Source organism: Mustela putorius, unplaced genomic scaffold (assembly GCF_011764305.1).
Source record: "Mustela putorius furo isolate JIRA1106 unplaced genomic scaffold, ASM1176430v1.1 tig00003859_pilon_pilon_pilon, whole genome shotgun sequence".
In the NCBI taxonomy this organism is placed as follows: Eukaryota; Metazoa; Chordata; class Mammalia; order Carnivora; family Mustelidae; genus Mustela; species Mustela putorius.
In genome coordinates, this window is record NW_025422011.1 from 9,950,834 (window position 1) to 9,973,108 (window position 22,275).

A 22,275-nucleotide genomic window follows, 5' to 3' on the forward strand; every position below is an offset into this window, starting at 1 on the left:
CTGACCTCCAGCGATGGGACTCTGCTCATCTTGGACAATTTCTCTGAAGTTCACACAGTTCTCTGGCTAGCTAAGGAGGTCTGATGGAGACAAATTTATTCAAAGGTGATTCAGAGCAGGGTTCATAGACAGCAGTGCCCTGAGAGCCACCTGCTGGGTGGGGGGGCAGGGCAGGGTGGGGCCTTACATTTTGCCTCCGTGTGTAGGACTGTTGATTTCCGTGCAGCCTCTGGTCCTCATACGACCAACTGGACCAGAACGGCTTCCCTGACAGCTTGATTCTATCTCTGTATCAATCACAGCAAGTAGATGGTTCTAATATTCCACCACGATGGTTTTGTTGGCCTACCTGTAATTTGCTCTACAAAGAGTTTTTATTTCTAGAAAATATGATAAAAATTAAAATCTGGTTAATCCAAATGGCAAAGCTTTAATGTCACTTGAAAACATCATTCAGGATCAAGTGTTCTTTAGGCTATAATCTAACTTGGCTCAGTAACTTTAACCTGGGCACAGACTGTTTTACTTTGAAGAGAAAACGTATCCCTAAATAACAATGATGTTACGTGTGCTTGCGTGCCCCTTCCCAATCTCCCAAGTCGCTCTGGAGAAGTCAGGAGTAAACGAGTGTCCTGTATCTGATAACCAAACACCAACATCTCCGGCATTACCACAGTTAAGAGTGGAGATCATCATGAATATCTATGCCTAGCAGGTTTCTTTGTGCACAACTCTCAGAGACAAATGGTATTTCCAGTAATAGTTTATTGATTTCCAAATGCACAGGGGCGCTGAGTCCAAACATCCTGGGATAGAGGTAAATCTCTCTTACAAAATAATTTACAGTATGAAAATGATATAGTGAAACATTAACTCAAATGTGTAATTCCCTCGAAAGATGGACTGTTCCCTTGTTTACTGTGAAGGGTGAAAGGGGAAGGTGACTAGGGAGGGAATGTGACTGAGCACGGAAAAACAGGCAGAGGATGATGGGTTCGTTGGCTGTACCCCCAACCCCCATGCAGTGTGGCCTGTCACTGTACAAAGACTGGTCAGGTCTGACTACCGTTAATCTAAATCTACTGTCCTCTCAAGGTCCTAAAAGCCAGCACGGGCTCTGTGGCATTTTTTGCACCAACATACCCACAAGTGTCTTAATCCGTTTTCCTTCTCCTGCTCTGGCACTTGCTCTGCTATTTCTGATGTGTTCTGTTCCCAATGCTACTGTTCTACCAGGCAGGTCCCCTGGGCCTCCAGGTCTTACAATGGCCTGGGGTGGGGGTTTCAGAGCGCTGCTAGACAGAGGCAATAGTAATGGGATCACAACTCTCCCCTATGGACCTTCTTTCTCTCCTAAGGCTGGGCTGAGTTCATCCATAATGAGATTTGTGTTCTAAATAGAAAATTCCAGATGTGCTAGGCACACGGTAAACATGCAACCCATTTTCTTAGCACAAAGCATGTATTGGGCGGCCATTATGTGAGTATGGAATTTCGAGTATCGGCAAGGGAGTATTTTCTAGGTAGGGAAGAGGACTTCCTGTGCCCTGCCATGACCACAAGTCATAAACTCAGCAGCTGTGCCCTCAGGCCTGACTGGAGTGGGCAGACCCCCGGGTCACCAAAATGGCTGGGTCATCCAAATTTCGCAAGCCGTCAGACATCCGTCAGAGCAGGTCCGGAGTGCAAATCCCCTCAGGGCTGCCGCGTTGGCTCAGTGCTTTAGGGGCTGACGACCTTTGCGGAGGAGCTGTTCTTCTCGTTAGCACCTGGGAAGCGAGCACCGAAGCTCCTATGGTCCGGGGATGCTCGTGATCAGGGCTAGCAGAAACCTTTGCAGGGGCATGCAAGGTAACGAGGGGCTGCTCTGAATTTCCCTTAGTTCTTAAGTTGCGTGTGCATGCGCATATATTTATGTGTGTGCATATCCACGTGCACGTGTACATTTGTGCACATGCACATAGACTCATCAGCTGTCAGCGGGAAAGTCCAGATCCACTGGCGTCTGAGTTAACACCCCCTCAGAGAGCACAGCACCGGCTGGGCTCACAAGTGAAGGCTTCTTCTTCTGTAGGAGTGCAGTGCCAGACATTTTCAGATAGACTTAGAGAGCAGAACACCCTCCGCTTTTACTATCTCTGAGAACTTCTATACTCTTGAAGGCCTAGAATCACTTTATTTATGGGGGATGGCCCCAGAAAGAAAAGGCTCCCCCAACTCCTGGGGACAGGCTCAAGTCAGCAATGTGTACTTCACGTGCCTGCTAAGGTGGAAGAGTGAGGCCACCCCAAGGCCATCTCTGAGCCCAAACGGTGGCCATGAAGTGCAACTTCAAAAACGAAACCAGAGTCAGTGGGATTCTGGCTATGGATAGTTAGTCAGACTGCAGTGGGGGACCCAGAAGCCTTTTCCTCCCTCTGTCCTGTGGATGTCCTACAGCCCACCACAAAGTGAGGGAGAGCTCTAGTACTTCCTTGCTGTGTAACTCAAGATAAGGGGCCCTATTACTCTACATCCGTTCTATCATCAGACAAATGGGGGCCGAGTACAGAGCCTGGATCACAGCTGGTCTTCAATACAGTGGGCTGTCAGAGCCGAAACTCCTAAGAGAACTTCTTGGAATTGCCCTGGGTTTCACAACATCAAATCAAAGGACAAACCCACTCTCAGCCTCCGGAGAACCCAAATTTGGAAAGCAGACAGGGATTGCTGTGAGGACCTGGTTCATTCCGGAGACATTCATTACCTGCCGCCCTTGATGACTTCTCCCTGGGGACTTCTGCAAACCTAGGGCTGCAGCCAGCCAACACACACTTCTGAGCACTCTGTTACTGTCCTGGAAGAGGAACGCCTCATCCTGCTGGGGCGTAAGGCCGGGCAGCACGGTCCAGCTTTGAGGGAGGCTGGTGTCATGGCAGGAAGCACCCTAGTTCTTACTGATAAATGCTGCTGGCAGGGACTCAGGAGCCTAGGCAGAAGCTTCTGCGTGATGTTTAATGCTTCCCTGGTTAAAGTTTTATCAGGTGCTGAAGACAGCAGGAGCCCATAAAACAAATCCAAAATCTTAAATAAAAGCAAAAGTGCTTTCCTTGAAAATTACAGAGATATGACAATATATTGAGACAAAGTGGCATGTACTTTTATATTTCTGTTCATATCCACTGCATAAATGCTGGGGTTTCCCAAATACCGATTTTAAGTAATAACATACAATGTAGTAGGGAGCAGCCAATGGTCTGTCCATTGTGAAGATAAGGCTGCTATTTGGAGATTAAACAATAATTATTGGGGTGAGACAAACACAAGCATCTAGATCCTAAAGTCTTCATCTTCTGGCTCTTAAACTCCTATAAGAATAGCCACTGGTCCCTCTTCATGGGTAGTTCTGTGGGATACAGTGGGGGGCTGTAATTAGTGGTATGCCAAATTCTCCAGTCTTTGCAGGTGGATAGGTAAAGCACCAAAATTGTCTCACCCATTGGTGGGGCACCAGTTTGAGAGTAATATATATATATATATATATATATATATATATATATATATATATATATATATATTTTTTTTTTTTTTTTTTTTTTTTTACAGCCCAAAGTACTCTCAGTCCTGACATCTTAACATATTTAGTAAGCTAGAATAATCTTAACCCAGAAGCACATATGCCCGGTAGCTTCCTGGCCTCAGAGAAATAATTTCATAGCTAGCCCAGGACTGGACTATGATATAAATAGGGTTCCTGCAGTAAGTACTGTTTCTGCCTCAAAACCACGTGTGCACATGCCAGCTGGCCCTAACGCTCTGTGACAGGTACAGGGGTCGCAGGCAGGCAGGAAGACAGGAACTCCTCCCAGTGCAGGCGCCTTCAATTCCACGTCAGAGGCGACTAGAGGTCCAGGCCCTCGGTCAGCTGCTTGGATAAGTGCCAACTGTACTTCTCAGAAGTGAACCCCAAAACACCACTAGAGGCAGACGAGAGGGAACATGCACCCACCTGTAAATACGAATTCCCTGTGAAGTGTCCCGTTTTCTCTCAACTTTGTGTATGAACACTCGATTTCATGATGTAGCTGTTTTATCTAAAAATAAGGTGATCCCTTGACTCCAAACCAGTTAAGTAAAACTGATGTTTTCAGAAAATGCAGGCTTTTTAACTTGCAGGTTTGTATTCCCTGGTAATCACTGCTTACTTGGGAGGAGAAAACTTGGGTTGTTAAGGAAATGGGACTTGGGAGGGGAAAGGCTGCCAGTCCCACCGGGGCGTGTCTCTGCTCATGGTACTTAAAAGGGGAGAGCCTGAGTGTGCGGGCAGGGCTGAAGGCCTGCGGTGGGTGCCATGGGAAGAGGGGTTCCAGCTGGAGGAAGAGGTGGGTATGCCTGCTGAGAGACGGGGCTTGATTCAGCAGACCAGAGTGACGAGGACTCTCCCTATACTGCATTTCAGCCAAATGAGGCCAAAGGGGCTAGAGCGGGGGTGACAAAAACATACACTGAAAATTCCCACTTGGTAATACACATCCCAGCCTTCACATTGTAACAAGACCCAGAAAACCGGCAGAATTCACCCAAATTGTTCAGGTTCCATCAGATCCTTTAGTGACTATTTTGGAAATTCAGCCAATTTGAGTTTCAGAAATACTGATTTCAACTTTTAATCAGATCTCTTTGGTCCTTTTTTTTTTTTTTTTAAAGTCATTTCCTTTCTACCTCTTCAATCATTTTTTTCATTTCCACAGCACTGAATTATGGATCTGAAGTGCCAGATAACCTCATGTACTAAAAATATCCCTGTATTTCGAACTTTTAACTCCTTCTCCCACCCCGTCTTCACGCCACCCATCTTACTTCATGGAGCCACATTTTCACAAATGTATAACTGGACTTTTAGAGACTATCTACAGAGCCCTACTGTGCTCCCCACTGCTCCATGCTGCAATATAAATAAAGTGGGGTTTTAGTAGCAGGTAGGAAAAAAAATTCTGACTGCCCTTCAAGATTATTCCAGAACCTTCCAGCTAAAGCGATGCTGTCTGAGTATACAATATCACGGGGGCTAGCTTTCCTGAGTAAGTTCAAAGCAGCCATTGAAGGACTACCTGAAGGACGCTTCTTAATTAACTGTTCCTGGTTGATCATAGGGTCACTTTTTCTTGACCTACCATGACGAGAGAATGAAAAGCATAGTCAGTAACAATAAAGTCGGTCATCCCTTGGAGAGATCTGTGCCTGTTGTGGACCTGGGGATGTATCCGGTGGAAGTACGGTTGTTGGTGGGCAGCTTTCACAGAACTCAGAAGCCGCTACATACACGCCATCACATACACACGGGGGGGAAGGGATGAGTTTCCACGGGGGATGGCAAGCCTTCATGTGTCCTCTTCTTCACTGGCACCGCTGCAGAGGAAAGGAGAACCAGGTGAGTTAAGACATCACGAGATGGGAGCGGTCTCATCTACTGGCCAAAGACATAGATAGGCTCTGTTCTCAGATTTATCTGGATCCTGGTCCTAAACCTACCACTGGTTAGCCGTTGGCCATGGGCAAGTTACTTAGCTTCTCTAAGTTCTGGTTTCTTTATTTGACTATAGGGATAATTCTGATAATTTTGATCTACTTCCTTGGGTTACTGGAGGATTAACTCAGAGGATACATGTACAACACACAATGCCTGGCACACGGTAAGTGAGTTTATCTGTAAGGGCACAGGTGAGGGTCATAATATTTTTAAAGCTTACTTGACAAAATAAAGAATTGGTAAAAATCAGGAGTTTGACTTCCCCTTAGCCTTAAACCCTCTATTGTCAGGAGAGAAAACCAGGAGAAGCTATGGCTTGGGACTCCCAACAGAGCTTCTCACTCGGAATCAAGCCAGGGTTTCAGTTCCCACCCAGGGACAATCACAGGGTTCAAATGTCGCCTCCTTAAAGAAGGTATTCTAAGTCGGATTCCCTGGTCATTATCCATTTTATTTCGTTCATCGTCCTTATCACACCCTATACATTCTTTGCTATTCACCCTCCCCTCTACCTACAACTAGAGCGTAAACCACTACCAACACTGTTTATTAGCACCAGCACTAGGATTAATAGAGAAGTATTAGTGTTACCAGTAAAAGTGTTCAATAAATCGTTGTTTTCAAAAAGGGTTTGATTTTGAGAAATCAAAACAACAGGAAGGGAGGGAAGGAAGGAGCTGAAAGGAATAGTCCGTCATTATTGCTCTGGCCAGGGCGTCCACAATGTCAGTGATATTTCAGTGGCCAAAACGTGAGCTATGAGTCCCAGAGGCATGGCCAGGACCTCAGGTGCCTAAGCTCAGAACCTCCCTGGCTTGGTCCTGCTGATCCAGGACTGGGGTGGGGAAAAAGCAGGGCCAGATGGGGATGGGGCAGAAGTGAGCACACTGAGAAGGACAAACGTAGCAAACTTGCCCAGTTTCTCCTCCTCCACTTCTAGAGGCCCCCGTCCTTAAAAGAGAGCCAGCTTGGTCAAGTGTCTACTGCGTGCTGGGGACACTGAGCTAAGCGCCCCTCACCACGACCCCAGGATGTAGGGACTGGTGTTGTTATCCCCACTTTGCAGAGGAAGAAAGTAAAGCTGAGACAGAAAACCCTTGGTCACCAGTGAAGTCTGTGCCCTTAACACTCAAGGATGAGTTCTGGCTGGATAAAGTCTGAAGTAATCAAGTGGGGGTATCTGGAAGAGAGGAGAAGTCTTCCTCTGGGAGAGATAGGAGCTGGAGAAGAGGGAAGGCCTGGGGTGTATTGGCTCCCAGTGATGACCTAGAAATTTTTTATCTCACGAGGGATTATCTCTGTCTATATAAAATCTGTTTTTTTGCATCCATTTGGGAGCGACTTTAAGGGAACATATCCTAGGCAACAGACTTGTAGTACTTCCACTAAGGGCGAAAACATTTCAAGACACAGAGGCTGAAATGAATGTAAGTGTACTCCAGCAGCCAAAAGAACCAACTCAGCAACCTTCACCATCCAAAACTCTGCCCTATTTCCATTCCCTCTTCCTGCCTGTTGTCCAACCACAGGATGAAGGGTGCATGCTGGGAAGGGCTGGACAGTAGACTGTCATTTAAAAAAGCAGTGTTTGGTGGCATCTGTCCCAAAGGGAACAAAGGGCCTTTCATGAAAGTGTCTCACTAGAATGAAGGCACAGTTGGAACTGGCGCCATGTTCTCCCCTTTGGTATTATACCCAAAGCGAGCTCTTATTGTTCTCGTGTCAATTTTCCTGCAAACACGAGAGGTCCAGCATGATGGCTGTGCCCTTTCCTTAAGCTGTGGTTCACTTCTCAGCATTCTTGAGATGCATACTTTAAAGGGTTCATGAACCTACTTAAATTGTACATAAAATTTTGTCTGTGTGTTCCTTTGTTTGAGAAAGGCCGTAATTTTCATCATATTCACAAAAAGGTCAACAGCCCTTCCCCCCAAACTGAGTATAATAAAGTTGAGAATAAATTAAGTGCTTTCCTAGTTGCTAGGTTCTCTACTCTAAGACTTGTGCCTTGGCTTGGGGAAAAGATCAGGAGTCCTGATTGATAAAATCTTTTCTCATGACCCTCAAAGAGATCTGTTCTTGGGTCTGATACAGTTCATCTCATGGTTTAAAAGCATGAGATCTTGGATTTCCGGCACATCACTGATTCTTTCATTTGCTAAACATTTATTGACTAGTCTACTATGTGTTATGCATGATGCTAGGCACAACAATGAATGATGGACACAGCAGTTGCCCTCGTAGACTTTACAGCCTAGTAGGGGATGGGGGAGAGAGGTGGAGGAGCAGGGAGAGAGGGAAGAGGAAAGAAATGGTGGGGAAGAGAATTTCCCCCCCACAATTAGCATCTTCAAATACAGCACATTCATTTTCCTAATTAACTAGCAAACTGTTTTTCACAATAATGAAGAAGAAAAAGGATCTTAAGTGAACGGATTAACACAGAACTTTGGTCACCCTGTGTGTGGTCTCCTCCTGGAGGGTTACACAATGTAATTAGTATGAGATAGCATCTCCTGAATGCTTCTTCACTTTGTATATAAGCTGGTCTGTGTTCATAAGATTTTATCTTAAATAGTCTATAAAAAGTCTTCACTTTGTCCAAGGGAAGTAACAGCCTTCTACCTCAGTCACTTACCATCCTCCTCTGACATATCTACCAGCCACATTTAGATTTATAATTGGATCAGTACTCAGATGTTACTGAAATTCTTTTCACTGTGTTGTTGTTGAGGTCACTGTTGCTGTTTTGAGAATGAACTAATGGTGTTAGAAAGACAGGCCATTCATGTTAACTATACTGGAATTAAAATTACAAACTTCATTAGAAAGGGGGGGGCACCTGGGTGGCTCAGTCACTAAGTGTCTGCCTTTGGCTCAGGTCATGATCCCAGAGTTTTGGGATTAAGCCCCACATTGGGCTTCCTGCTCAGCGGGGAACCTGCTTCTCCCTCTTTCAACCCCCTTGCTTGTGCTCCCTCTCTTACTGTCTCTCCGTCAATTAAATAAATAAATATAATCTTAAAAAAAAAAAAAAAAAAAGGACAGCTCACTCTGTAGTAGGTATTTACCGACGAGAGAGGCAGTATTATCTAATGGCTCTGAGGTCACCAAGACTGAAATAGGTTCAAATCTCTGCTTTGGCACTAATGAGCTGTGAGCTGTGGAGCCTTGGGTGAGTTACTCAACCTCTCTGAGTCTCAGTTTCCTTGGGGGGTATCTGGGCATGTGTAATCTTAAGGAAATACACGTCCAGATCCTCAACTTCGTATACACTCCTTCTTAAAACTGACCTTTCCAAGAACATGGCCTGCCATCTACACGTTCTCTGCAGCCACTCCCACTTTCCCACTCTCACAATCACCGTACTGCACTTCAGAAAAGAAATACACACCTCTTCCCCTCCTGAACCTTACCAGGGGACAATTTTAAAATCCTTCTAAGAGGAGTCCTATGAGAGCAGGGCAAGAAATATTTATTTTGCCCAGTCAATAAACTCTTGGCATGGCTGTGTGCTCCTGTCTGTCCACAGACCCAAGAATTCACATTCAGAAGCCAGATGGTTGTCAGGAGGTATGTAGTAATACGTTTATTTGAGTTGAAAAAATGAAACCAGATCTGGGTCTGACAGAAAGCAAGACTGATTTGGCTGGATGGTTTGACCATAAAAACCTTTGCAATTAGATTATACAATAAATCTTGCCTGTACATTTAATAAGTGGTACCAAAGCTTTGCCAAAAATGTTATGTAAAGCTCATACCACGTAATATATCAGATATCACACCCTTTTCAACCATCTAAACTTGATATACAGGACTTAACTTTAAAATGGGCAAGGAGACATATAACTTTTTCTAAATTTTAGGGGGTATAAAAACCCAAAGTTTAGCTGAGGAGCCAAGAGCTCCTGACTCCTGACTGGGGCTAGGGTTGGGGCAGCTGCAGGGGGAGGGGAGCGGGGCGGGACTAGGGAGCACCAGCCAGCAGCCAGCCGGCACACTGTGTCACACATGTGGCCCACTGTCCTGTGGGATGAGGACTCTTGCGGGCCCTGTTAGGGGTACGCTGCGCCTCCTCCTCCCCCACCTCATCCAGCCCCCAAACACCTGCGATGGAGGCGTGTTTCCCTGCCTGGCAGTTTTTCAGCCCGTCCGCACAGAGGCAGTTCAGCCTTTCCACGTCTTCCCCAGAGATGGCAGTTTATGAGAGGACATTCATAAAGGAGGTGGAAGGCACTACAACCTCGCAAGTTTAATAGTTTCTTTTCCTGAGAATATAATACAACTTAATTTGATTTGGCATCACTCCTATCTGCTGAGTCTTTGGCTATTTATTAATTCATTATTGCTGTAAAAGGATTATTCAACTCAAGAGGACAGAGAAATTAAGAGGTATCAACAAGGGAGGAAGGTTAGATTCGTAAAGATAGATTGAGTATTCTCCAAGAATGAAGCCATGCGGGGCTTGTCAAGGAGCTAATGGACGGTGTCCATTCACCATCCGACGCTACGGCCACCCAGTGCTGGGAGGCATGGGATCAGTCTGCCTTCGGGGCTGGACCACATGTCCCAACCCAGAGACCCTCCTCCACCAGACAGAGCACAGCTGCCACTTCTGTGTCCTCCCCCGACCTGTCCCAGCAGCCCAGCCTGCCATTGAGGGGGGTCATGGTGCTGGAAGGAATCTAGAGCTGCTGCCTAGGGAACTAAATGAGGTCTAAAATAAAATAAGTTGAAATGTCCTCCATTTATCCTGGATTAACAGAGAAAAACACGAGAGGACTTTAAAGTTTTAGTCCAGGCTTTTGCTAGTGACTCTGGGAAATCAGGATGTGTTGCATTACCAGTAAATTTAGGAAAATTCCAATCCAGACAAAAGCTAATCAGCTCCTTTCTGACTTACACACTTGCTGAGCTAATTCACTGGCTCTAGTGTTTTTGTTGTGGGTCCCTCTCCCTGTTCCTCTCCAACTCAATCGGAAGAGTATGACATGAGCCTGTATCTTTTGACCCCCAGTTACCCAGTCCCTTAGTGACAGCCATTAAGTCCTCTAAGGCTCAATTTTTTTTCACCTGAAAAATAGTGATACCTACCTCCAAGGGTTGATAAAATGAGATAGAAGGTACATGCAATTTCTTTTTAAGACAAAACAATGCTAGCTAATGACAGGATTACTACAGAAAGAGAAGGCAACAGACCCTAGGTTTGTCTCTCAGCTCTCCAGCTTACCGACCCACGTAGGCACCTGTGAGGGAGGTGCGGGGCTCCAGCATGGCCTCAGGTCCACACTGGACCGCACTGCCAAGCCTGATCTCCATGCACTTGCAACCTGTTCACTCTTTTTTACAGGTGGTCACTCTTCTTGCACCCCACAAGGGCTAAGTGGGTGGTGGCCTGTTTCTATGGAAGATGGAAGGGCACACGAGGGTCTGTTCAGGCAGCACATGTCTGTAGGGAGATTCTTGAACGAAGGAACAGGCGGGCTTGCTAGCCTGCCAACCTCCCATCTGCTCTCAGAGCTGCCTTCTTTAGGATTGAGTTTCCTGTTACTGCTGCTGGATTTATAATGGAATCATTTCCAGCCTTTTTTTTTTTCTTTTAAATTCAGAAAGTAACATTTTATTTTTTGCTGACCTGTACTTTCTGTAACAAGCAAGTACTGCTTCCATGAAAAGAAAAATCCATAGCATTATGCATCAGTGATAATTACCATTAACACACTGAAATATATTTATCTATACCCTCTCATGCATATATAAAAATATGTATTTTACAGGCTCTTTCAAAATCTATTTTTTCCACTCAACTAGCAATCCTTTCCTTATCAAGGAAATACCTTTCCTTATCAAGAAATAGATTTCTGTAAGATTGTGATTCTTGATTGAATTGTATGGACTTACTGTACCCACTACTGGACATATAAATTATTTCTAACTTTTCATTTATTACCCAAACCTCCGTGACACATACCCATGTGGATGAGTCTTTAGCTTCATCCTTAACTATTTCCAAAGGGAGTGGGGAGGGAAACACCTGGGTCATAGCATTTATTCATTTATTTTAGTAACACATAATGTATTATTTGTTTCAGGGGTACAGATCTGTGAATCATCAGTCTTACCACAATTCACAGCACTCAGCATAGCATATACCCTCCCCAATGCCCATCACCCAACAACCCCTTCCCTCCCAATAAGCTTAATTTTTTAACAGCAACTTTAGATCTGCAGAAAAATTACAAAGGTAGCACTGAGGGTTCTTAACATGTAGTTTCCTCCACTATTAACATCTTACATTATTAAAGTACATTTGTTACGATGAGCCAATAGCAATAGCATTGCTACCAATGCTAGTAACGGTATGCCAGCATTAACTGAGGTCTGTATTTTTATTCTATTCAGATTTCCTTGGTCTTGCCCTGACACTCACATGCCAGTCCAGATTCTACCCAAGAACCACACTACATTTAAACATCATGTTTCCTTGGTCTCTTCTTGGCTGTGACAGTGCCTCAGACTCCTTATTTCTTATTACCCTGACAGCTCTGAGGAGTATTGGGCAAGGATTTTGTAGAGCGTCCCTTGGACGGGACTTGTCTGATGTTTTTGTCCTGATTAGGCTGCGGTTACAGTCTTTTTGAAAGGGAACCACAGAGGGACCCTGCCATTCTCACCACGTCATAGCCAGGACACCATCACTCTGACTTAGCACCGTGGATGCTGACCTTGATCACCTGGCCCAGGCTGTGCTTGTTAACATTTCTCACTGGAAGGTTACTCTTCCCCTGCTTCCCATACTATAGGTTTTGGAAAGCAGTGACTCTGAGCAAACCATACCTACGGAGTGGGGAACTGTTCCCCCATCACGGAGGGCAGAATATTTGCATATGTTACTGTAAATTCTTCTGAACAAGAGAGCGGTCTCCTCTCCTTTATTTACCCAATAGTTTACTCTATGGATGTTTACTTTTGGACTATGGACTCATGGGTGTTTACTTTTACACTTTGGGTCACCACCCAATACTATTCTATTTATTGTTGCTGAAATTGTTCAGCTTTGGCCTTTGGGAATTCCATCAGCCCCTATGGTCCCAGACATACCATCATCAGCGTGGGGTTTGCGTGGGGATTTGTTTTGAGTACTTCCTTACTTTCTGGCATTCTAATATCATGTAGCTTTCCTTCCCCAGTCCTAGAATCAGATATTTTCCCAACAAGCAAAGGAGATGTACTTTTAACCAACTGAGCCACCCAGGCGCCCAAGGAGATGTACTTTTAAAGGTATTTGATATATCATTGTTAAATTGCCCTTGAGAAATCACCTTATACTGATTTAGAGTTGTGAGAGTGCCCCATTTCCCTATACCCTTTCCGACACTAAGCAGTTGCAAAGTGTCTGTGGGGATGGGGAGGGTGTGTGTTCGTGTGTGTCTCCTCTCTGAAATAACTTCCATGTTATTATTTGGGTTCCACTGAACTTCAAGAGGAAGATGGCATGGGGACATTTCTCTTTCTGTGGGCCTTCCTCAGCCTCCCTTCCTTCCTCCAGCACAGTGGGATTATACCTACCTGACAACCTCCTGTGGTGAGGGCTGGAAAGCAACCTTTCCTAAACCCCTGTTAGAGCCCAGGCACTCCAGGGGGTGGAGGAACTGAAAAGCAGAAAACAGCCCAAGGGCTCACCTTCCCTGCTCCCTACATCTTCAGGAAACCCCTCCCCTGCCACCACCCAGTTTTCTCATTTTTTCTTGGCAAGTGAATAATGGAAATCCAATCTTTCTCAAGCAGTCTCCTTCCACAGAAATCATAAACATAAGATTTAATAAAATGCTGGACTTCAAATTTCCTGTTGCCTCAGCTGCTGTATCTTACAGGTTACCAAAGGGAGAGGGAGAAAGGATCGATAAATAAATATACACTTGACACTAATCTCTAATCTCTATATGAATAGTAGGCTTTTTTTTTTTTAATGTATTCCAGATTAGTTCTCAATAGTTTTGAGTCCCACGGTGACCTTGAATTGAGGTCCGGAAGTTGGAAACTGGAAGCAAACCAACTCTCAAGACCTCCTGTGACTATCTTATATCGCAGAGGGTTATAAATGTGGATTTAAGAGTTGGAAGCACCTAGGCTTGAGCCACAACTTTGCCATTTACTAGCTGTGGGACTGTGAGCTCAGTGCTCCTACCTGGAAATAAGGACAATTTAGTGCCTACTTGGAAGAGCTGCAGGAAAGACTAAGTGGGGATGAGCGTATATAGAGTGCCTGGCATATATATCTCTGTATATGGAGAGCTTGGCATGGTACATGGCATGAGAAAGTGCTCCATACATTTTATAGCTATAGGAAGAAATCAAGCCTAAGAGAGGCTAAACTCATAGAGTGAGTTGATGGCAGTAAGGGTTAACTGGAAGTCAACACCTCTGCTCCTAAATGCATCTCAAACTTGCAACCCCCATTTTCTTGAAGAATGCCATTTTTTTTCTTTTTTTTTTTTTTTAAGATTTTATCTATCCATTTGACAGACAGAGATTATAAGTAGGCAGAGAGGCAGGCAGAGAGAGAGGGGGAAGCAGGCTCCCTGCTGAGCAGAGAGCCCGATGCAGGGCTCCATCCCAGGACCCTGAGATCATGACCCAAGCCGAAGGCAGAGGTTTAACAAACTAAGCGACCAAGGCGCCCCAAGAAAGCCATTCCTTTCTTTTTTAAACATTTTATTTTGACAGAGAGAGATCACATGTAGGCAGAGAGGCAGGCAGAGAGAGAAGGGGAAGCAGGCTCCCTGCTGAGCAGAGAGCCCCAGGACCCTGAGACCATGACCTGAGCTGAAGGCAGAGACTTTAACCCACTGAGCCACCTAGGTACCCCAAGAAAGCCATTTCTTAACGGAAGAGAAGAGCTAACACTGATGTCATACAGGTGCTATAGGCATCATGCTGTTATGTGAATGGGCTCAAGATTCTTTCCTGAACCCGTTCCCTTGGTGTTTGGTAACAGACCATTTGTTCATAATGGCAATAAATACCTACAGCTTATTCAATACTTTCTGTGTGCTGACAATTTTGCCCTAAACATTAGAAGCACCATCTCCCTATCCCAAAGGATCCACAGCAAGTTCTGTTCCCCACCTGTCCCCTCGGCTTCTCCATGGCCACCACCACCTCCTATTGCCACTGCCTTCTGACTGGTCTTCCTACTTCTACCCGTACCCTCCCTACGGTTTCATTTTCAAGCTGCATTCAGAGTAATACTTCTTAAATGTGCAACCGATTATGCCACTGTCCCATTTAAAATCCTTTAATGGCTTCCTATAGCCTTAGAAGAAAGGCCATGGCCCTCAAATCCTGACAGGATATGGCTTCTGCCTACCTCTCTAACCTATTTTGGGCCACCTGCCGGCCACACTGGCTTTCTTTTTGCTTCTTTAATAAGCAGAGCCTGTTCCTGCATGAAGGCTTTGGCATTTGCTGTTCTGTTCCAGAAGCTCCTCCCCTCCTGGCTTGGAATGACTGGCTGGTTCCTTAACATTCAGGTGTCAGCTTCAATGTCACCTTCTCAGAGGCTTCCCCTGCCCAAGCTGTCTGGAGTGGCCACCCCAGCCCCACACTGTGGGGTCAGGCTGCTGTGCTGTCTTCACGGTGCTTGTCACTGTCCAAAGTTATTCTGAGATGCTAAGGGTCCTTAAGTATTTTGTCCCCGGCTCCATCACCTACACCGGGTAATATGCCTGGCACCAGTGAAGCCTCCCCAAATCTTTTTTGAATGAATGACTAAGTGATTATCAAAACGACTCCTTAAGGTATCATTGTTCTAGAAACCTTCCAAGCCTTCCCAAGCTAACTGTGGGAAGCTTACTGGTCTTGGAGATACTGCCCAGGCATCTCATGGACAGTATATTTCTAGAGGTGAGTCCAGACTCTCTTTCTTTTCTGACTGTCACTGCAATCACTGGGCACATATAACCACAAGGCGGGGTGGGGGGGTACGAGGGGTGGATGAAAATGTTGTATCATAAACAGCACTGCTCTTACAAATGACTAAGCCTTACTGGTAAAGGCTGGGTGTGTCCAAGGAACGCTGTGTCACGGAGGGCAAAGCAGAAGCAAGCTCAGGTCCAGCCCTTCCCAGGCAAGGAAATAAGAAGAACCAATTCATCTGCTGGAGGAAATGTTCTCATCTGGCTTCCTTATAAAACAGCTGCATGTCTGGCAACTTCCAGTCCTCCACAATCCAGCTGTGAGCTGTGCTCCACGCAGGCTTGGGTTCTAAGACTTTAACCCAAGCTGGGCTTCACACCAGTGGTCCATGGAGGGAGGGAGACACCCAGCCAAGATGGAAGTAAAGGGTGCTTATCACTGTTCCCCTCCCTCCCCTCAGGAGAAATGCCAGCTGAGGCGTGGGTGCCCAAGTGGGAGAGCAGGGTTAGCTGTCTAACAAGTGGAACAAGTGCACAAGTGAGACTCAGCGACATGGCTTCAAGACCCCAGGCCAACATATTAGCATACGACCTTGGGTAGAATGTCTTTACTTATTTATTATGTTCAATTAGCCAACATATAGTACATCATTAGTTTTTGACGGCTGCCTCTTTAAACAAAGGTTTCCACGTGTGTAAAACGGACAGTGATACGTGGAAGGACTCACTAAATGGGTGCCATCGTTATTATTAGCTAGGCTCTGAACTCATCACCTCACCAACATTTTCACATTCGGTTTTCATAATAATAACCCTAACAGAATGCAAACTCCCTTTTACAGACGAAAAAACCCAAAGAGCACAGAAATGAAGTGACATCCCAAAGTCCCACAGCGAGGCAGGGCTGGAAGGACACCCGAGGCCTGGCCTGTGTTCTTCCCCCCCAGGTGGGGACGGGGGGTCCCGAGCTGGTCCCGTCAGCCTGGCTGCACTCCTTACTGCCAGCAGCAGAGGCAAGACCTCTGAGGATCGCTGAAGACTATGACTAAGCCTTACTGGTAAAGGCTGGGTACAAACTCAGCAGACTCAGACTCCAGTTTGGACACCAATTATCAGCAGACTTCCTCCCTACTGTAAGGCATCCCAATAGTGTCTTGAAAAAAAAAAGTTTAGCCACATGTCTTCCATGTCAGCAGCTATGATCTGCCTGTGACATTCCTGTAGCTACCTGGCTGCAAGGTAGCAGTTTCCCTCAGATTCTTAATTTGGGGCTTGTGGGCCACATAGTCCTACAAAAGGGCCTGCCACCAAGACACTGCCCCCTGGGCTCAGGACAGAAGGTCTCTGGGTCAGACACCCGTTTCAGTTTCAACTATATCTGGCCTGATGGGAGAGGTACCCACCTCTCACACTTTTACTTCGGACGCAGAGAAAGTCTGTATAGGCTTCAGCCGATTCCCGCCCCCCACCACGTCACTAGAAGAGAAAATGTGAGTTCAGCTGGAATGATGCCCTCTTGGCTGCCTGCAGAGAACTGGCACTGAAGGTGGCCTGACAGACCCCTGCTTTGTCCCTGCGGCCTCCCGGGGCTCAGGGGTTCAGCACCCCTTCGTGTGGAAATACTGTACATGTCTTTACCGCCTGAGCTCCTGGGACGCTGACCTTGTTTCTCACTCCCCATCGTATGCCCAGTGGGTAGCACCACGCCTGGCACTTAGGAGGCATTCTGGTGGCTGCCACATGGGATCTCACACAACCTCCACTGGCCTAGAAGAAAGGATTTAGCAGACAAAGAGCAAGATGGGGAAGACTGGCCCTCAAGGCAGTAACTATGACCAGGAGAAAAGCAGACTTTTCTCCTAGGAGCACTAAGATCCGTCTTCCTGGAAAACGCCTAAAGGAGGTTATAGAACCTGTTAGGATTGTCCACATTCACATTGGAGTAACACCAGGATTCACATCTAGGCACTTCTGAGCTAGGTTGACTTTGGCACAGCTACTAAACCTCTGTAAGCTTCAATCTGCTTGTCTGTAACATGGGGTATCATTCATTCATTCATGGTTTCAGGGAACAAATGCTTACTGAGCACCCACAGTATATGAGGCGCCGTATGGGCTGTCGGTGTCACTGCAGTGAGTAAGACTAACAAGGTCCCTGTTCTCATGGAGCTTCATTTCTAGTGAGGGAGACATCTAATAAACGAGGAAACAGATAACTTCACATAGAGGGAAGTACTGTGGAGAAGGTCAAGCAGGATACTGGGACAGAGAATGATGGGCGCATGGGTTTTGGACGGCAACTGAGGCAGGGGAAATACGGGATGTACCTCCTAGAGTGGACAGGAATACCTAATGAGCTCACGTGTTTAGCTGCCTTACTACCAAGTAACGGGCACTCAACCAGATTCAACTGTTTCTAGATTGCTCCCATCCCAAAGCCGACTGCTTCCATTTCGCCTCATGATGGCTGAGCCCGTATGGCATGCCAGGGAGGGGAACACAGAGGGGACTCAGCTGGAGCTCAAGCGCAAGCAAAGAATGCGGCCAATGTTCTATGGGAAGAGGAAGAGATGATAAATTCCACCTGCGGAGTCAGCGAAGACTGCCACTCGATGTGGACAGATGGGTTGGAATTTTCCGGGAAGCCTGTGGGGCCAGAGGGAGGGCATACCAGGTGGAGGGAACAGCCTGACCAGAGTCCAGAAGGTGTATGCCGGCTCAGTGCATTCAGGAGCCATGAGACGTTCACGGTGGCTGGAGAGAGCATGTGAGAGGGTACCCTGGGAGAAAGCGTTTCTCACCAGCAGCTCCTAGTACTTTGCTCCATGGGTCATGTCTAAGTGTCTCCTAAGAAGATGGGGGGCATGTGGATGGGAAAGAGCAGGAGAGAAGGGTGTCAGGGCTCCATATGGCGTCTACCACACCGCAGCACGCCAAACTGAACCAGGGCTGTGCTTAAAATATCCAGCCTGGGATCTGTGTGACACTCCCCAAGGCAGCAAAAACAGCTATTTCAGAGAAGCAAGAAAAAACAAACACCTAGCGGCAGCTCACTATAAAGCCTGCTCAGGGGCCAGGCAGGCATCAGGCTGCTCCAGTGTGATCCGGATCTTCAGTGCAAGTCTGACACTCAGCTTGGAAGGGTAGCCGAGGTGCCAGTGTTCGATGTGGGGGTCCGGAGGGAGTGGACACACTCTCCAGCACAGCCAAGGACTCCTTCTTTGCCAAAGTCAGACTCACTTGTCCAAGAATCTAAGGCTTATGCTAGGGACAGTGAGAGGGCTTGGAATTAGGGAGATAGTGAACTACAAGGAGGTTTCTTATGCCTAATTAATAACTCAGGTGTGTCTACCAGCTCACCTTCTCCGAGATGAGTGTAACTACGAAGAAGTTGTTTATAAAAGGGAACCATTCGGATGGAGGCCTGGTTCCCTATTTATTTACTCTGTCCTATCCCTGCCCTTGTAGTAAACACTCTTGCTAGGAGTCTCCCCAGGAAATGGAGAAGGTAAGAAAGCTATCCCCACCCCACTATTCCAAAAGCTCACGATACAGCCAACAGATCTGGACTGTAGGAATCTGCCCCTATTGACACAGACAGACAAGGAGATGAACATCACATCCAATTTACAGTCAGCCAATCTTACCAGAGGCTGTCCCTGCATTCCACATCAATTCTGTCAGATGAGAGACAGGCGCTGGCCTGGCCAGAAGATGACCCAAAATACATGAACACACCAAATAGGAGACAGCCCGAAACAGAGACAGAAGGGGAAGGAACACCGAAGCTCTCCATCCTTCACATACCATCACCCAATGTCAAGGCTGAACAAAGCCCCACCGCTCTGAATCAAAGGGCTGCCGTAGGCACTGGCACATATGACATGGGTAAAAGGCAGCTGCAGTCTTTGTCGTGTTCACAAAATCTCCCCATAAGCCACGAAACCTGAGGAACTTATTGGTTCTGAGGTACTGACTTCTGGCTGAGCCCCCAAGTGAAAAATCAGTAGCTACATTAAGACGAGAGTAGGTTGTGGGGTTACCATACACCACTTGAGAACAGATGAGTTTCTGGGTGAGCCAGCGGTCCTCTTAGAAGCTGATGGGGGACAAGGTAGATGGTTAAGTTTTGCTAGGGAAGGAGAAATGATCACCTTTAAAGGGCCAGGATTAGGGTCTAAGCAGAGGGTAAAGAAGGAAGCACATAAAGATCATTAAAGACACATTCTGCCTTCCTCCTGGGTTTTTCTGAAGCCAGCTTGGCTGTGACAGTCAAATGACATCATCCTGCCACTTCAGACCTGTCCCATCCATCTGCAGGAGAACTTGACTGTGTCTTACTTCTCAACATAAAGCAGATGTCATAACATTTATTCATAATACCTGAAAAGCAATTGCTCTTCATTGGCCCAATGTGAGGGCCTAGTCAGAGCAAGATAATCCGAATACCCTTACAGGCACCAGGGAATGTTCCCTTTGGCACCGAATAAGGCCCAGTCACCCTCCAAAGCTGCAGAGTTGAGAGGCACCTGTCTATAATCTAGATGGCTTTCTGCTGTCAGACTTTCCACGCTGGCTTTCAGACGGAGAGGAGCAGGAAGGGGACAGAGAAACCAAGGTTTGAATCCAGTCCTTCCACTTATTAAGTGAGTCCCCTTGGGGAAAACTTACTCCACTGAGCCTGTTTCCTCATCTGTCAAACGGGGTCGATGATTCCAGGTCCTTTATAAAAGCATATGGTACATGGCAAATGCTCCCAAAGTGACTGTTTCTCTCCGGAAACGGTGTGTAAAACGGTGCCTGACACATCAGACCTCCACTCTGTCTCGCTCTGTTCCCTTCCTCCTTCCTAGATTAGAGACGGCTCCAGCTCTCGCTTCTGAGTCCCGATCAGAACTCCATCGCATACAGGATAGTACACATATCAGACGGCTCTTCTACGCCCGCATGAGAAACTAATGAGACGCGTACAGAGCTTTTGCTTTCCCCACCCACTTCCCCACTCACTACTTAAAACGTTCCACTGCAGTCTTCACTCAGCCTGGCACCGAGGGCTAGAGGGAGGGAATGACAGCAAAATAAACATTCCAGCTAACCACTTTGGGGAAAAGATGAGAGAATTCTTTCAGGGGTTGTTTTTAAATTAAAAAACATTTGCTGTGAGACAATAAAGTCAGTCCTCTCTAAGAACTATTTTTAGGGCCCCTGACTGAAATACACGTTAGAAAGAAAAAAAGAAGTTTAAAAAAGACAATTCTGTAGATGGGAGTTTCAGCAAAGCCTATGGAACTGTTTGCTTTATGCTCAGCTGGAAAGAGAAGGCTCTTCTCCTTCCCAAACTGCTTCTCCGATCTCTGGAGTCTCACTTGCCCCAGCTTTACTGAGATCTAACTGGCACGGAACACTGTGCTAGTCTAAGGTACACGCTCTCATAATCTGGCACACGTATGTTTTAAAATGTCTGCCGCAATAAGGTTAACACATCCTTTACCTCACATACTTGCCATTGTGTTGTTGCTCATATGATGTCAGTCGGATTGCTGACGGTGCCTGGAGTCCCACTGGGATGAAGGACTCTGGTGGCTAATCCTACGGCTCTTCTTGCCCACTGGAGAGGACGGGAAGACCAGGCTTTAGAAATGGGGTTAGAGTAACTGTAGGGGCCTAGCAAGCAAGGCAGGAATGACTGGTCTCTCTGTAAAAGGAAAGATGATCGCCCACTTAGCTCTTATTCATCTCAACTGGAACAAACGGTCACAACATGGCTGTAATGGGCACCCGTGCTGGGGGTTAACAGCCGACTCTCAAGTCAGGCTCATCAGAGGAAGGTAAAAGCTGCCTGGAGGAGGAGTGCAAGACTCCATGAATCTGACAGAACTCTGTACCAGAGGCTTTATTTTCTCTTTCACTTCAACTCCCCCTCCCTCCCCTCCAGTAAAGAACAGTAATGGCATTGAAATCCACAGATAATCCTTAAATCTCGGTGGCAGCTCCAGTTCTAAACTCCCCCTTCACGCTGCCGGCTCTAACAGCTGTTAACAAGTCATAACAAGGACCTCTCATGCCCCGCCTGGAACAGCCATCTCCTCGTCCTCACCCTCCCCAGACCAGAACCAGCCTTCGAATCTACGTCCTCCCTGGAGGCTGAGCCGAGCCCTCCAGCCTCCAGAGACTATTCCACGTTCACCTCTCGGGCTCAGAGAGCCTGGCGCTGCTTGTAGGGCCACGGGAGCTACTGCTCCCGGGGGTGCGGGACGAATGGAGAATCCGAAGGCCCAGGGAGCCCAGCCGAGCTAGAAGCGGCCTCATTAGGGAAATCCGCACAAGCAACTGCCGTGGGGGCACGGGCAGGAGTCCGAGCTGGCGCGAGGGGCAGAGCGGCAGCCTTAAGCAGTGCGCCATGTCCATGAACAGGACAATTCATCACGAAGTTCAAACTGGGGAAGGCCCAGGCAGGCCAGGAAGTGCAGTGCAAGGGGAGCTGGACCGAGAGATCAGGAGGGAGCGTGGGAGCTGCGGGGGGCTCAGAGGCCTCTCTCTGAAGTCCCGGCTTTAGGGTACAGCCCGTAAGGTCCAAGAGAGTTAGTCGCACATGATGAGGCACGAAGCACTGGACTCGAAACCCATTTCCCTGGTTACCAGCTCCTCCATGTGTCTCTGGGGGTGGCATTAACCCTGTGCCGCACTTGGCTTTTCCTCCTCCAGACCAAGACTGTTGCTTGAGGGCGTGTCTTACGACTAAACACTTGCAACCCTGCTTAGCAGCTCTGTGTCTATTTGTGAAATGAAGATAGAAGGGATTCTCATTTGCCTCCACTTCTTGTACCTCAATCACCTTCCGCTTGGTGA

At 46.9% G+C, this 22,275-nt stretch overlaps 1 protein-coding gene across 4 annotated transcripts in view; it reads right to left on the reverse strand.

The window, feature by feature from the left end:
- Positions 1 to 747: 747 nt before the first annotated feature.
- TRIM44 (tripartite motif containing 44) overlaps positions 748 to 22,275 on the reverse strand; it is a 110,073-nt gene continuing 88,545 nt past the window's right edge. For 2 of the 4 annotated variants that reach the window (XM_004755989.2, XM_004755991.2), the window contains one exon: positions 748 to 5,388. In XM_004755989.2, coding sequence (XP_004756046.1) covers positions 5,361 to 5,388 — 28 coding nt within the window. In that variant the 3' untranslated portion in view covers positions 748 to 5,360. Of the gene's footprint in view, positions 5,389 to 20,917; positions 21,035 to 22,275 lie in introns of all 4 variants that reach the window. The other 2 variants (XR_006602250.1, XR_006602249.1) reach the window with 2 other exon arrangements.